At 41.5% G+C, this 17,362-nt stretch overlaps 2 protein-coding genes across 2 annotated transcripts in view; one reads left to right on the top strand and one right to left on the bottom strand.

The window, feature by feature from the left end:
* Positions 1-16,984, top strand: part of LOC138964155 (calcium/calmodulin-dependent protein kinase type 1-like) — a 99,317-nt gene extending 82,333 nt beyond the window's left edge. The window contains exons 6-10 of the mRNA XM_070336043.1: positions 7,570-7,645; positions 7,964-8,076; positions 8,472-8,550; positions 9,929-10,016; positions 10,301-16,984. Of these exons, the coding sequence (XP_070192144.1) occupies positions 7,570-7,645; positions 7,964-8,076; positions 8,472-8,550; positions 9,929-10,016; positions 10,301-10,396 (452 nt within the window). The 3' untranslated portion in view covers positions 10,397-16,984. The remainder of the gene's footprint in view (positions 1-7,569; positions 7,646-7,963; positions 8,077-8,471; positions 8,551-9,928; positions 10,017-10,300) is intronic.
* The window catches only part of LOC138964152 (RNA helicase Mov10l1-like), a 269,101-nt gene that overhangs the window by 214,352 nt on the left and 37,387 nt on the right, over positions 1-17,362 (bottom strand). The gene's annotated exons all lie outside the window — the stretch shown is intronic.

Below are 17,362 nucleotides of genomic sequence, written 5' to 3' on the forward strand. Positions count from 1 at the left end.
CCAGATGATAGATATGTCCCGCAGTGGGGCACTGCGGTTATGAAATTAAAAGCCCCTCCTGTTTTTGGAACCGCAGGAGCTTTCTAGTTTGCTGTTAGGTAGATTTTTGGTTCCTCTTTCCTGTCATGCTCTCTTTTTCTTCATGAATTCTTTTCTTTTTTCTGCCTTCTTGCTCATTCACCTGTATTTTTTCCAAAAATCTCTTCTCTTGCCGCTTGTCTCGCGATTCATGTATAGTTTAATCTGTTAGTGTTCTGATGTAAGTCCAGCAGTAGATAGGTTAAGCCTATTTTAACATACTGGAAACTGGTAATCTTCCAGTAGGTATTAATTTAGTTTTACTAAAGCCTGCTGGGACACAAGTAATGGGTTGGTGCATTTGTAAACAGGAATCGCTTGACAAGTGGCCCCCTTCATCCCCCCCTTCCTCGTCCTGATATGGCTCTGCGTAGTCGGCTGGACGTTAAGCAACAAATAAACAAACAAACAAACAAATGATAGATATGACTACTGTTTGAGCCAAGAGTACACTCTTCAAAAGAAGTTAAGGATCACTTTTTACAAGCACGCCACACAAAACAGACAAGACCGAATTCTTTCATTTTTTTATAATTATATAATTCAACAACCAAGGAGTAATGACATACAAAGCAAAGATCGAACGCGGCAGCGACAATTTAGCTAACGTGACAACCCTCGAAAATGGAATTCACAACAATGTTAATCAGTGTCAATAACACGTGTGCCCTCCGTTGTGTGCCAGGCATTCAACACATCGTTGGCGCATGGAGTGGATCAGGTTGCATATGAATGCTCTGGCAACTCCATTCCACTCCTGCTGGAGCCATTGCAGCAGTTGACCCAGATTGGCAGGAGGAGGGTGATGTTGCTGTACCCGACGACAAAGCTCGTCCCACATGTGCTCTATGGGGTTCAGGTCCGGGCTGTTGGCTGGCCACAGCATCCTGTTGACCCTGGCCTGCTGGATGAAGGTGTTTACAGCTGCAGAGCGATGGGAAGGTGCGTTGTCATCCTGAAGAATCGCACGAGGGCCGATCGCTTGGAGGGCTGGAACGACCAGGGGTTGCAGGATCTCATTCTGGTAGCGGACACCGGTCAAGTTGCCCACTACATGGTACAGAGGTGTCCTTAGACGTGTGCTGATCCCTCCCCAGACCATCACAGAGCCTCCGCCAAAACGCTGTCGTTCCAGAACAGCGCCTCCTGCGAAGCGCTCTCCGCGACGCCTCCACACTCGGATGCGACCATCAACATGTTCCAAGCAAAAGCGGGACTCATCTGTAAACAACACCTGAGCCCACTGCTGACGTTGCCACCTCACATGTTGAGTGCACCAGGCTCGGCGAGCTGCTCGGTGATTAGCAGTCAGGGTTGTTCCTCGGACTGGACGCCTTGCACGCAAGCCAAAGTTGTGTAAGCGGTTTCGGATCGTCTGACCACTAACAACAGTGTTGGTGGTAGCTTGTAGGCGTTGCCTAATGTTGTTTGCCGTAGCCATTCTTTGTTGCATGGCCTGCCTCTGAATGAAGCGATCCTCTCTTTGTGTGGTGACTCTGGGCCGACCAGAACGTTGTCGCTCCTGCACTCTTCCAGTTGCGTGGAATCTCTATATTAGTCTGATGATGACGACAGAGGGAGCCACTGCAAGCCTCTGGGCCACTTGCCTGGCATCAACATCGTCTTGTAGCCATCCTATTGCCCTTCCTCTATCCAAATCGCTCAGTGTTCTTCGTGGGGGCATGTTGCTACTGTGCATAATTGTGTCAGCGTGTCAACCTTTAAACACAAGCTGGTGAGCGATGTTCATAGCCAGGACCCTGTTGTAGCACGTGCATTACAACCTTTTGCCCTGGCATGCGTTCTGCTAATTTCATGGGGCAAAAAACCCCACCCTTTTTCTTCTAAAATGCAGAAGCTTTTGAGAAGTCCCACAAAGGGAAATAACTCTGCCTGCCAAACAAAATTCTAGGTCAAGACTCATTGTTCATTTGTTAATTCAAACACATTAATCTTTTCATTAATATGTCGATGTTTAATTTTTTGGCCATTTTTTATAATTAGATCCGGGTTTTTTAACCGATCCTTAACTTTTTTTGAAGTGTGTATTCAGTGGTGCCGAGAAATCGTAGTGTCTTTTGACAAACACCAAAAATACAAGCACAATAGCGTGCTGGTCGGGTCTAGGCTGTAATTTCTTATGAGGGATGATAAATGCACCATCTGTCTTGTTCACAGACTAGCGGCACCAAAACCAAACTTGATACATGGTAGAATGACTGCGATTTCTACGTCAGTAAGTCTAGCGCCTAATACGGTTAGCTAACAGACACAACAGTGTGGTGGTCAAGCCTATAGGGTCTTGCAAGGAACTCAAGATGATGGACATACTTATGGATGTGTCCACACACGACCGACACCAAGAAGTCTATACGCTGTACTTGTACGTGTTCAGACTAGAAATGGATGATCGACAAAATTCGAAATCCGACACACTGCGATCATATTTTCACGCTATGAAACCTAGTGACCACGCGCTGAACCCTTTCTAAAAGTTGTAAGCCTTGTTCTGAGCTAGTGTGCCTTAAAATTCAAGTTGAATTTAATGTTTTTACAGAGGTCACGGTGTACACTAAATCAAAGACATATATATTTAATTACTTTAGCTAGGGGAGGTATTGAATGGACAAGACTGCTGAAAAGTAGTACATACTGTGCTGCCTTTGGAACCGGAAGCTGGTTCGACGGATTTCGCAGTTCCCAGACTTCAAAGGCCCCAGGGCTTCTGGTCATATGAAAACCTTAGGATTTAAACGTATACCCTTACATTAGTGGAAATGTCAGATATTGAGCAAAGAAAGAGAAAGACATGAACAGTAAATTGAAGTTGAGAACCGAAAAAAACATTGATTAAAAAAATCTGTGAAAACCTGAGGACGCAGAAGAAGGATAGGGTAAGCAAAAGGTCAGGAAGAGAAGCAGCTTAAACATAAAAACAAAATCGAAACAGTTCACATAAACTTGCAAAAAAGGAGTAAAAGAAAAAAGAAAAAGAAATACAAGAAGAGGACGAACAGGAAGCGGATTAAGTTGGAGCACGCGCCAGAGAAGACATTGAAAGGTTAATCACACAGATTGAAAAAACTGTGTGTGTTTGTGTGTCTGTCTGTCTGTCTTGTCAGTCTGTGTGCACGTGCTTGTGTGTGTGTGTGAGAGAGAGAGGGAGAAAGAAAGAGAGCGCGCGACAGAGACAGAGACATATAGGGAGACAAAGAGAATGTGCGTAGGAGACAGTCACGCGAACGGGAAACGGAAGATAACAAACCTCATAAAGGGAAAGGGGGGGGGGGGGGGGGGGCTGGATGGGAAAGAACTGGATGGCAGTAAATGAAATCACCACCGGATCGAGAGCTGCAGCGGCAGATCAATGGTGACCGGGAGCCTCGTTCAGCCAGACAGGGGGGTCATCCATTCAATGTCCATGTCGTGACGATTGTCATCACTGGCTCCCCGGACACGAATCCTCCCAGTGCAGTGTCCGCTTTGGCGAAAATGATGTCCAGGTCTAGCTTATGAGACCTTTATTCTGCTGACTGGAGGCCTAACTCTTACCCTCTGAACGACCTGGCCGGATCATCATTAGGTTGTTTGTTTGGTGGTGTTTATTTTGTGGTTTGGGTTGGGGTTTTTTTGTTGTTTGGGGGAGGGGGGAGTTCTCCTGGGTTTTTTTTATGTAGAGAGGAAAGAGAAATGTGTATTTAGGATAATAGTCTGCCTGCATCTGTAAAGAGAGTAATTGCTGCAGGTTCTTGTGAAGCTGGTGAATGTGTGTGTTTGTCTCTGTGTGTGCTTGCGTTTGTGACCCGTCTAGTCTGGGAAGTACCTTTGATGTTTACTCTGCGAGCTGTCCCTGATATAACCCCAACCGGTAACGAGATGTGTCCCAGATATGAACCCTGGAGCTGTGCGTTCTTTCGTCTATAAAACGCTGGAGAAGTTTGAAGGCTGGCTTTGATACGAAAACCGGGGCTAGCTAATCATTTTTCACGTCTGGAAAAAAGCCTGGAGCAAGGGAGGGAATCATACCCCTCAATGCAAGACCTGCTAGGAGAAGGCTCTTGTGCTTGGTTCTGACACCCCCCTTTGTCAATTTTTCCCTCGGTGGCTTTCTCTGGAAGTGACATATAGCGATGCAGAAGATGTGTTCCAGGATGCCATTGGCGAAATCAGCAATTCTTTTGTTTGCGTCCGACATTATATAATGCACGCCTGTGTGTTAAAGATGGGTTTAGTTGAGCAAAACCATGAAGATGTTAAAGGTGATGGACGGACGTTTGAACAAGGGAGGATGTACACATATAATGCATGTATGTAGTAATTGTTCTGTGGATGTCAACGTGCTTTCTGTGATAGAGCAACCTTTCTCCTGTGGCACGTACGTACACTAGCGCGCACACAAAATCGTACTGTGAAATAATTGTCAATCCCGTCCCCTTCCCTCTGTCTCCTCTTCATCCTCCCCTTCATCCATTTGTGCCGAGATACCAGAAACAGTCGGCCGTTCTACCAGTTCCGTACACACACGGGACGGACTGAATCCGAAAGATCGGGTTTTGGTCTGTTGATTCAATGTGAGACGGCCTTAATGTGAAGAAATGCGACGTGGTTTTTCCACCACAGAGACATCGGGGAAGGAGGCGGGGGCACAGATATAGATTATCTTAGCGGTAACAGGGGAACGGTTCCCCCCAGGGATTTCACTGCTGACTGCAACCTGTCTCGGATATTAGCTTGGCTGATATGATTTTGGCGGAAGGAGGGACGGAGGGGATGTTGGGTCAGGTCCGCACAATTCTTCGCTCAGTAGATTAAAAGTCGCAGGCTTTTTGTTTGGAAATCACTGCATGGTTTTTTGTGGGTTTAAAAAAAAAAGGTTACGCATTTTAATTGACATGCGATTGGTGGGGGGGGGTGCTCTGAGAGAGCGAGAGAGAGAGGGGGGGGCGAGAGAGAGAGAGAGAGAGAGATAATCTTCATTTAAGCTCTTACTACAGATCGAGAGAAAGAGAAGAAACCCAATTTTAGACATTTGAGATCGACCCCAATTTTGGACATTTGAGATGGACCCCCATTTTGGACATTTACCATTCATTTCAATGTCTGGGCCAGAAGACAAAGCGGAGATGCACGGCGGTTCCCAAATCCAAGCCAGTGGAGTGTCATTCTGTTGTTGAAAAAGGTGTTGGCTCGTATCGATTATCACTTCCACTGCTTCCTCCAGGTCTCAAGATTTGTTGGACCGAGGAGGAAACCCAGGGGAGGAAAAGGAAGGGACCTCGAGTAATTTAAAGGGGAAAGAATGGCGAGAAGGTGCGAGGGAAAGGTAGGGGAGAGGATTTTTTTGGCGGGAGGATGGGGTGGGGGGGAGGGGGGGCAAGGACTAGAGAGAGAGGCGGAAAATGGAAATGTAGTTCCTTGCACAAAGATGATGCCCTGTGGCAGGTTTAATCCGAAGTATGGGGTGCGGGATTGGCGATGTTATGCTGAGAGAAAGCGGATGAGAGATTCGCTATTGTAACATTTTATACGTTTTAGAGAATCTCAGGAGAGAAACTGTCCCCACCGGCCCTCATCTCCCAGTCCGGCTGAGTGCCTTTCTTTTCTTCCTCCTCTTCTCCTTTTTCCCTTACGTCTTAATTTCTTTCTCTCCTTTTTCCCTTACGTCTTAATCTCTTTCTCTCCTTTTTCCCTGTCGAGAAAATGTGTAGAACGAAAGAGTCTAGTGCGTCAGTGCCTCAGAGTGGTGTAAACAGAAAGGTTACAAGAACCAGGCCATCGTGTACTAATACAAATTAAATGCACCACCTGAAGTTTGTCAGGGTTGCCCTGCAAGCCCAACTGCTAATTTGGAGTTAGTACAGTGGTGCAGTTGCAATGCTACCCCCCCCCCCCCTTTCCCCTCCCCCTCCCCGATGAAATACTTGAGTTGCAGACAAAAGGACAACAGAAATTGTCCTGGATCTTAAGGGACATCTTTTGTTGTCCCTTCTTACCAAAATAGACCTGTAATAAAGGAAAACTTGTGTTATTTGGACATTTTGATAAAAAAAGGACTACTTTTGCTGTCACTTTGTCTGAAGCTTTTACCAAAATAAAATAAAATGAACGTTGGCAGTCTCTTTGTTTTTGGGTTTATTTTACCAAAATAGACCTAAAATGAAAGGAAACCTGCAATGTAGAGACAGGTTTGAGATAAAGGACACATTTTGTGGCCCATTTTTGTCTATAGATAACTCTTTTTAAAATAGGATTGTAATGAAAGCACACCTGCATTTTAGGGGCACTTTTGGCTGTTCCGGAGGGGGTCCTCTCCTCACAGGTCCCACTGCACTTCAAGGAAAGGTGTGGGGAAGGAGGGTGTGTTATGTGAATGACAGTGTATACCTGCAGCTACGGGACACTTGTAGTGTAGGACACTTGGTTGTTACCAAACGTGTCTTCTCAACGCAGTAATGACTGTACTGAAGAGAAAGTGGAGAGGCATTGTTAGGATGGCACTATCGGAAATCAGCATTGACGCAGCGCAAACCTGTGGGGTGGGGGGGGGGGGGGGGGGGGTAGATAGATGACAGTGTCGGGAAGCCACTCGCAGAAGTCAACAGCGCACAGTGCAGGTTGGAGCAGGAGAAATGAGGAGGCGGGGATGGTATCCGAGATGACAGTGTTTAGGATGTTATGACCAGGAACCAGCACATCGTGGGGGGGGGGGGGGGGGGGGGGGGGTCGGACTCGCTCTCTCTCTCTCAGGTGTTAGGATGTCTTTCTCAGATGTCAGCATTGGCGCATACAGCAGGTAGGGGCAGACTCAAGGAGGGGGGGGGGGATTTCTCTCTCTCTTTCTCTCTCACTCTCTCAAATGTGACAGTGTTAAGATCTCTCTTAAGATGTGTCACTCTTAGGAATTAGCATTGGCACAGCACATACTGCATGTTGGGGCAGACTCAGTGGGGAGGGGGGGGGTTGCTGTCTCCCAGATGACAGTGTTAGGATGTCACTATCAGAAGTCAGCATTGCCGCAGCGCATGAGCTTACTGCGCGTTGGGGAAAACTAAACTAAGAACTGGCAGTCTTTTTTCAGATCCTTATCGATCCGCCAGTCACAGGGCTTCTCACAAACAGACAGACCTTAGCTGCTTACCCTTGCAAAGCACAGCACAAAGTCGGGCTTGTTTTTGTTTTGCACTCAGCGATCCTGGTATCCCACGTGTTTTTGCATCAATGGTGTTTTTGTATTTCACTGTCATGAATGTTTTTGTTTATCTCTCTGTGATCTTGGTGTCCGATAAAAGGATGGAATCCTGGAGATACTAGAATGTCTTATTTCTCTGCATGCCTGAAGCATGACAGCCTGGAAGCCTCTTATGTTCATGATCCATCACACACATGTGCACCCACAGACGCACACACATGCATGGACATGCATGCACAAAATAACTACAAGCAATGTTTTTAACAGCGTAAAAGTAATGTGTCTTCTTCTGTGTGTTTCAGCTCCTGAAGTTCTTGCTCAACAACCCTATGGCAAGGAGGTGGATTGCTGGTCCATAGGCGTTATAGCCTATATCTTGTAAGTCTTTTATTTTTCATACATCTGTACTGGAATAGGTGGTTGATACAAGGATGTTTGATTCTCTTTCTCTCGCTCTTTTTCTAATGATTGATATCTGATTCTCTCTCTCTCTCTCTCTCTCTCTCTCTCTCTCTCTCTCTCTCTCTCTCTCTCTCTCTCTCTCTCTCTCTCTCTTTTTTGAGGTTTCTTATTCCCCTGCAGAGTAGTAGAATTAAGAATTAGCTGTGTATTGTACTCGTCCTGTTAAATTTGATGTAGCTACTCGTTTGCGGCTTGAGTCAATTTTCATAATGTTTTTAATTTTTCTACTTGCAGGTTGTGTGGGTACCCTCCTTTCTACGATGAAAACGATGCTGAACTGTTCAAGCAGATCTTACGGGCTGAATATGAGTTTGATTCTCCCTACTGGGATGAGATTTCTGATTCAGGTTGGTCACTTTCTATGTTAAATATGTGCTTTATAGTCTGTTTATTGTTGTATTTTCACTTGATGAATCACTCTTCTTATTCTCTGTCTCAGAGGAGGGGCATTCTTAGACACTAAATGTAAGTTCTGATATCAGTAAAAGAGTGGCTGTGAGTTCTGAATGGAGCACTTTCATCTCATTGATGACATAAGACATTTTGTTATGGAAGTTTTGAAAGTACATGTAATTTAACTTTCATGTGCCTTGCAATCATTAAGATTTTCTATGAAAATGAGCTTTATACAGGACCTGGCTTTGCTAGGAGACTAGAGTGGCTAAACCCTGTCCTTTTGCTTTTAATCTGTCAGCGCCTCAGGTTGTGAGGAGGGTTATGTGATTTTTATTTCTGCTTTCAGCCAAGGATTTCATCAGACACTTGATGTGCAAAGACCCGTCTCAGAGGTTCTCCTGCAAAGAGGCCATTACACACCCATGGTAAGAGATGTTTGATACACTTGCATCTGGTGGGTCTTGTCCGAGTGTCAAGACTGTCTTGTTCATGCCTCTCTACATGTCTTTCTCCAGTTTGAGAGAGAGAGTGGGTCAATGTCTTTGTGTGTGTGTGTTTCTGCTTGCTGCTTTCTTTATTTCTTTATTTTGCTTTTATTTTTTGTCATTGTTTTTTTTCTGGAAGGCGTGATTCTTCTTTGCTTATTGATAGATTGATTGATTGATTGATTTTGCAAGTTCTCTGAATAATAATCACTATTCATATCCGTTCTCTTTTTTCTCATTTTTCATCTTTCTAGTTTGTTTCTATTTTATGTCATTGTAGTTTATTCTGACAGCAAATCATGCTTTTCCATCTCTTGCTATTCTCAAAACAAAACAAAAACAAGTCGCGTAAGGCGAAAATACAACATTTAGTCAAGTCGCTGTCGAACTCACAGAATGAAACTGAACGCAACGCAACGCAGCAAGACCGTATACTCGTAGCATCGTCAGTCCACAGCGCACGGCAAAGGCAGTGAAATTGACAGGAAGAGCGGGGTAGTACTTGCGCTGAGAAGGATAGCACGCTTTTCTGTACCTCTCTTTGTTTTAACTTTCTGAGCGTGTTTTTAATCCAAACATATCATATCTATATGTTTTTGGAATCAGGAACCGACAAGGAATAAGATGAAAGTGTTTTTAAATTGATTTCAAAATTTAATTTTGATAATAATTTTTATATATTTAATTTTCAGAGCTTGTTTTTAATCCGAATATAAGATATTTATATGTTTTTGGAATCAGCCAATGATGGAGAATAAGATGAACGTAAATTTGGATCGTTTTAGAAAAAATAATTTTTTTTACAATTTTCCGATTTTTAATGACCAAGGTCATTAATTAATTTTTAAGCCACCAAGCTGAAATGCAATACCGAAGTCCGGGCTTCGTCGAAGACTACTTGACCAAAATTTCAACCAATTTGGTTGAAAAATGAGAGCGTGACAGTGCCGCCTCAACTTTCACGAAAAGCCGGATATGACATCATCAAAGACATTTATCAAAAAAAGGAAAAAAACGTTCGGGGATATCATACCCAGGAACTCTCATGTCAAATTTCATAAAGATCGGTCCAGTAGTTTGGTTTGAATCGCTCTACACGCACGCACGCACACACGCACACACTTACATAACGACCCTCGTTTCGATTCCCCCTCGATGTTAAAACATTTAGTCAAAACTTGACTAAATGTAACAAACACACACAATCTGTAAAAGGTACTTTTCTTCTTTTTTTTGTACTTTAAATCATGATTAGTTTTTCTCTCTTCCAGTTGTGTATGTTTTCACTAACTGATTTTTATGTTGATTTTTATGACAGGATCTCTGGCAACACAGCCCTGGAAAAGAACATCCACCCATCTGTCAAGGCCCAGATGTTGAAGACATTCGCCAAGACAAAGTGGAAGGTATGCTTTTTACTGCATTCCTTCTTCAAAACTTAGAGTGTACTGGTACCTGCAATGAAAGGATGCCCATGAGACCAGGCATAATGTGTCCTACATTGCAGGTGTCCTTCCATGACAGGTTTATATTGGAGTCAAGTAAGATGGGGACAACAGAGGTGTCCTTTATTGGAGGTGACCTCAATGTCTTAAAGAGGAGGAAGTCTTAAATTTGGGTAGATTGGTCAAGATTGATTGAGTTAACCCAAACATGGCATTAACAAAGTGTTCCATCTTGCCTGTTGCAGCAAGCCTACAATGCGACAGCAGTCATCCGTCAGATGAAGAAGCTGGCCATGAACAGAGAGGAGAGTCATCACAACGCCACGGCACAGAGCAAGTAACCTCCCCTGCCATGACCCAGGTTGTCTCCCTTGTGTTCCTTGCCACTGATGCATTGTGGGGAGGCTGCCATTTTATTCAACTGCCACTGGGAATGCTTACTGCCATATCGTAGGCGGGATGGAAACCACACCACAGACGGGTGGAGTATTGTACAACATGGATCTTGTGCGTTTGGAATTCATGTACTGCGCAATGCTGTGACTGTTTTCTGTGGAGTCAGGTCGTGTTCAGTGATGGAAGGAAGGAGGAGGAAAGGGTGGGACTTTTGGCGTCTGTGAGCGTTTGTTTTGTCTTCACAGAGTTCCCTTCCCTTTGTGACTTTGACCTCGTTTTTTGACCCACCTGTGACATTGTTAGGGGGAGTTTTTGCCGGTTATAACAAATTATGACAGCTTTGTGCTTTCGGGTCGTCAGTGTTGTAGTGTGTTGCACACAGCACTGCTTGCTTGTTCCCTCATCTTTTTGCATGACTGAGTCGGCTGTGTTTGTGTTTGACTTGACTGTGTGAGAGAGAGAGAGCAAGGGAGATTAGCGATCAACTCTTTAACGAAAATCATTTATTATCACAAAGTGGTTGTAGCTTAAACTGATGTCATGGAATATCACACATTAGTTTTAAGTTACAACTTTCTAAAATAGATAAATAAATAAATAAAAAGTGATGAAAACTAAAATTGAGTATTATTGTTTATCAGAAAAATTAGTAAGGTCTTTCTCTACTTGTTTGCAGGTACAGAAAACCAAGCCCTTTTAGGCAAAAAAAGTTATGGTGTCTTCGTTCATAATTTTTGGAGATTAGAAATTAAGTTGCTTCAGGGTGTAAGGGGAGGAAGAGGAGGAGGTATGCTTTCCTTTCTCAGTTAAATTTAAAAGAAAACAACCTGATTTTGTATCATCAGTAGTGACAGATGCATGTCTTTCTGATCCAGGTTTTTTACATGTTCTTGGCTATTATAGTTAAACTGGTAAGTGAGAGTGCTTTTCTTGAGTTGCTTGAAGTGATTCTCTTGACAATGGTTGATGCAGTTGCTGTTATTTTGGTAGGTGTATCATGTTGAGTTTAAAGCACAATAATTTCTTGACTTGACTAAAACATTTGTTTTTGTGTGTGTGAAATTTACACGAAGTTCTTTGTAATTTAGTGGTTTGTATGTTTTGGTATGTCTTCAGTTTCAGTTATTTCTTTATGTATGTTCTGTTTCTAGTATTTGATTTGAAAATTTAGCTATAATCTGTACGTGTATATGACATAAGTAAAACAAGAAATTGATGTAATTATGTCAGCATAAATTTCACCTTTTATTCTTATGGTATTTTACATGACACGTTTATTATTTTTTTCTGTTTTTGTGTGCATTGCCTAATTTCGTCTCTTTTCCCTGTGTTCCATCTTTTCATTGTGTTATTGTGTACCAGTGACTCTACAGTGAAGTATTGCAGTGAGATTGACACCGTTCTAAGTATTCTGTCCGTATAATAGGTTTTTAAACCACTTACCGCCATGGCAGTTGAATGGTTCTTTCTGTACTTTTTTTTCTTTTCTTTTGTGATGAGAAATAATATACCTTAACTTGTGTAAACATTTCATCGAAGCGTTTACTTACCACCTCATTTTAGAATCAAAACCGTTTTTCAGCATTTGTTCTCAAGACTATTTTGTGGATATGTTACATGTGTAGAATATATCCAAATTACTGAAAGATAACTTTGGACCAATAATGTTTTTCTTTAACTCTCAAATTAGCAAGATTGAAGGGAGCACACTAAATATAGACAACAGTCAGTGAGAGTTATGTGAAACCAGTCACCTGAACGCTTAAAGTTACTTCCCCTTTATATCTTGGATCTTTTCATTAGCGCCGTATCCCACCTGAATAACAAAGAAACAGAGGTTAAGTTTTGGGAAGGAAACATGCACAAGAACTTTGACATTTCTTTATGACCAGTACCTTTAAGGAAAAAACTGAAATGTTCTTCATCTGTGGTCTCACACAGAAGAAATGCTGAGATGACGTGTAAAACAACCGGTAATCTGTTCATGATCACAGATACAATATAGACTTTACATCTGCATAATTGTTTTATTTTTCATCTGTTATTATGGTAACAAACATGTTTAGGTTGTTACCTTTAGGGTAAAGTTGCATTTTTATATTTTTGTGCATGTCTGTATGGTATATGCTGTAGGAAATGTTGCATTCATTATGTATGGCATTTAATGGTTCAGTAAAGTTAAGTATAAGAAAGATAATGTACTTTATATATGTACTCCACAAGTATTTTGACTCTGAGCTTTGTAAGAAAGACACTGTGTTTCAGGAGAGAGGGAAGCATGCATGCAGGTCATTGTGAAGTGAACCATGCATATATATATATGTGTGTTCGTGTGTCTGTACTCCTTTGTGTCCTGCTGGCAGAGGTTGTGTATGGTGTTCATTATGTTCAAATTGTAAGATCAAATTAGTAATGTTTTCATTTTATTGCATCTGAATATCGTTAGGAAGACGGGACCTGAGAGAATACATGCCAAAATTATGTTCGGAAAAAAAAAATGGCCAAAACAATTCTCTTTTTTTCTTCTATATTTTTAACTTCACACACTTTTTAAAGGCCACATTGGTAAGCTCTAGCTAGAGAAAATTACACTTAGGTTTTATTTAGGAAATGATATATCATAATAAATGAATATGCATTTTAGCACAACTTTGCAAGAACGAGTGTATTCTTTGCTTGTTAAAGCTATTCACGGTCACACTGATTATAAAATGTATATTTTGGTTACATGATGCTTTGCCGCGCTGTATATTCATGCCTCCACAACATTCCACTGACAAGTCTGTCTGTCATGTTGTCAGAGACGCTTTCATCTATATTATAACCAGGATTTTCATATTATTCCTATCCTTTGCCGATCGAAGCTCTTACTGTACTGGTTTTTTTTGGTTTTTTTTACTATTTTCTTTTTCACTGTAATTTCTACTTTCTACTTAAGATTTGTAACGGTCTGTACTTTTGTGTACATTGCCTGTGGGTCATACTGCACGTTTTTCTGTGATCTGACGTACAGGTTATTTAACACAGATGATTAATGAAAGAAAGGTTTTCATGAACTGATAGCTAACATATTCAATAGATATTTGTCAAAACTTTATTTTCTATACAGTAGTCGCCGCTTATAAAAAACACCTTGGGACCGAACAAAAGTCTTTTTAATAAGCGGCGTTTTTAATAAACGGCTGCGTGTTGAAAATGTGTTGAACGTGTCCATCTGTAACGAAAGGTAAGAAGACCGACGCACGCATACAAGCTAAACTGATTTACACCGGTCAACCGTTTTGAAACTTTACCAAAAGCATTTTAATGACAAATAAAAACGATTCAGAATATTTACATGTATCGCACATCACAGTTTGCCGAGGCATTGTTCTATGGTCATCTGATCCATGGGCTGTTTGCGCAAAAAGTCACGGATCTCCCCTCCCATAGTGTCAGGGATCTCCCCTCCCATAGTGTCAAACTTGGCAGCGTGTTCAAACCCCCTCCTCTCAAGTCCCATTGTGAGTTGTGATCACTGTTCACACAAACTCTGAAGTGTCTTGAGTTGTCATCTAACAGTTTACTGACAAGAATTCACGACCAGAAGGCGACTACTAACCCTCTGAGCAGAGAGAAAATGAACAAAAAGTGTTTTTATTAAACGGCCCCTGTATTTAATAACCGGCGGAATTTTACATAGGTTATATAGTGGTAACCAGACTGTATTTAAAAAACGGCTGTTTTTATTAACCGCGTTTTTTATAAGCGGCGACCACTGTATCGCCAAATGCTATCACATCTCGAAGACCTTTTTAGGTTGAAGCGCGAACAGTACCACTTGGGTATTGTTGTTCTTTTATTTCTTATCATAACACTTTATTTTTTGTATATTTCATGGCAGTTTTAGGGCAGACTTATCTCTTCTTTTTTTCTCTAAACATATTTGGTGATAGGGATGACAGGGTAAGAGTATAATTTGATGTAAAATGATTGCTTTACATTGAACATGAACCCAAAAGTGATGATTTTGAAATGTTAGCATTCTATATAATTATATTCCAAATGTGTTCTCTTTTTAAAACATTGGATAGACTTCTTGACTTTCCCCACACAAAAAAGCATCATGCTTTGTACCAGCAGGAATTTTGAGGTCTGGTTGATTTGTTTCCTTGAACACACAAATACTTAATGCTTCTAAAGCTTCTGGCAGATGCATATACTGAGAAATTTTTGAATTCTTTTTGTAATTGAGTGAGCTCCCACTCATGCTTCAAAGAAAAACTCTCATGATAGCTTGGCACTATTTTTCAACATTGTTTCATGTTAATTTTTGACAGCGTCTAAGTGCTAGGAAGGTGTGTGTGTTTTGGTCCCCCAGGAATCTTCCCAGTGTACAGTAACTTGTGTCATTGTCAGTATATTGTATAAGATTTCTAGATCTTCAATCACAACCCCTGAAGCATTATTTTGAATACATTCCAACTTTTCACAAGGGACAGAGCTCTCTTTGGTGTTCCTTCTTCGTTTTAAACGTAATCATATTTTAAAAGAGTAAAACCCTCCCCCCGCGGGTTAGGGGAAAGAATTTACCTGATGCTCCCCAGCATGTCGTAAGAGGCGACTAACGGATTCTGTTTCTCCTTTTACCCTTGTTAAGTGTTTCTTGTATAGAATATAGTCAATGTTTGTAAAGATTTTAGTCAAGCTGTATGTAAGAAATGTTAAGTCCTTTGTACTGGAAACTTGCATTCTCCCAGTGAGGTAATATATTGTACTACGTTTAAAGCTTCAATCGGACTGGGTGGCCGAGTGGTAACGCACTTGCGCTCGGAAGCGAGAGGTTGCGAGTTCGACCCTGGGTCAGGGCGTTAGCAATTTTCTCCCACCTTTCCTAACCTAGGTGGTGGGTTCAAGTGCTAGTCTTTCGGATGAGACGAAAAACCGAGGTCCCTTCGTGTACACTACATTGGGGTGTGCACGTTAAAGATCCCACGATTGACAAAAGGGTCTTTCCTGGCAAAATTGTACAGGCATAGATAAAAAAAATGTCCACCAAAATACCTGTGTGACTTGGAATAATAGGCCGTGAAAAGTAGGATATGCGCCGAAATGGCTGCGATCTGCTGGTTGATGTGAATGCATGATGTATTGTGTAAAAAAATTCCATCTCACACGGCATAAATAGATCCCTGCGCCTTGAGTCCGAGTCTGGAGATACGTGCGCGATATAAGACTTCATATAACATAACATATTGATTGATTGATTGATACGTTGCAAGCCCCTGGAGCAAATTTTTGATTAGTGCTTTTGTGAACAAGAAACAATTGACAAGTGGCTCTATCCCATCTCCCCCCTTTCCCCGTCGCGATATAACCTTCGTGGTTGAAAACGACGTTAAACACCAAATAAAGAAAGAAAGAAAGAGTAAAACCCAGACCAAAAAGTAGAGGTTCAGTTTTAGGGACCATGTGTTTAATTAATTAATTCTGCCACAAGGCCCAGTAGCACAGATGTTAGTCCCTGCTTTTGTTTGTTTTGGATGATACATTCTTGTAGATATAAGATTAAGATTTGATCATTTATTTCAGTGATGCTAGATTGTATCTTTTTGAATCCTTGGTATTTTTTGACTGTGGAATTTGTATATGCTGTTTTCTATGAAAAATCATTATGCACAGACACTGTTTTGTAGTGACATATAAATGTTTGTTTTGTATGGATATTGTATACGGTTCATTTGATACCAGATTAATTTCAGTGCATTCATTGGAACTTACAATGGGCCGAGTGTATTTAAAGAAAAGGTCCAAATCAACTGTTTTTAACACTATCACTTAACTCTTGTCTTTGGACGAGGCTCATACCTCACATTAATTACTCATTTCTGCCAATTGTAAAAATTCGAAACATTCTTCAAAACTTAGAGGCAGACGATAGATTCCTGAGCTTTTTCTGATCTTAGTTTGATGTAAACTCAAAATCAAGACCGAGTCTTATACATGCAATAACATGCACTAGCGTAAGAATCTCTGGGTCTATGTGATCTTTGCTGAGTACATAAACACACTCTCCACAGTGTATGTCTTCACTTTTTGGTACAGTGTACAGCAATACAATGCAACCCCCCTTTTAAGGCTGCCAAAATGTTTAAAAAAAATCAAGTTAAAAAAAGGGAATTTGAAATTGGAGGTAAATTCAGACTTGATAGACAGGAAGCCTAATAAAACCGATCTTCAAACGGAGAAAGTCTCAAATTCGGGGGGCGTCTTGAAAGTGGGGTTCCACTGTGTAATTCTTTTTGACCCCAGTGTCCATGGAGTAAATGTTGGATTTATCTACACACATGTAATCTGTATTCAGCTGCACTTGGTCTCTCCATCTACCCCCCTGTTGTCTAGTGGTAAATAATATTTCATTGAGAAATTTAACTCTTTCCCCTTTGTGTCAGGCACTGTCAGTGGTCCTCCAACACAAATAATTGTCGTCAGTTCAAACTTGCTGGTTTGGTCTGACAGTTATTTTCACAAAATAAACAGAAGACAAAGCCGTTTTTTGACATTTCTCGAGTTTATGTGGATGCACGTGATCTCTCTCTCTCTCTGTTTCTCTGTCTCTCTCTCTGTGTCTCTCTCTCTCTTTCTCTCTTTTGTTTAAAAGTGTGTGTGGTGTGAAAAAATAGTTGTGTACAGCAGATTTTTAAGGCGAAGTAAGCCTCCCGTAAACCATCACTGAGCTCCCCGAGCCTCTACATACAGTGCAAGCATACTTCCATTTAAACGCTCACCGAACGGGAACATCCTGGCTGCTTTCTGTCGAGAGTAAGACATTTTCAGAGAATTTATTTTCGTGGACTATCTCAACCGACTATCAGGCGTTTTGATGCAAGACTTAACTTTTAAAATCTAAATAATAAATTGACAGCTTGTTA

This window comes from Littorina saxatilis, linkage group LG4 (genome assembly GCF_037325665.1).
Source record: "Littorina saxatilis isolate snail1 linkage group LG4, US_GU_Lsax_2.0, whole genome shotgun sequence".
NCBI classification, from domain to species: Eukaryota; Metazoa; Mollusca; class Gastropoda; order Littorinimorpha; family Littorinidae; genus Littorina; species Littorina saxatilis.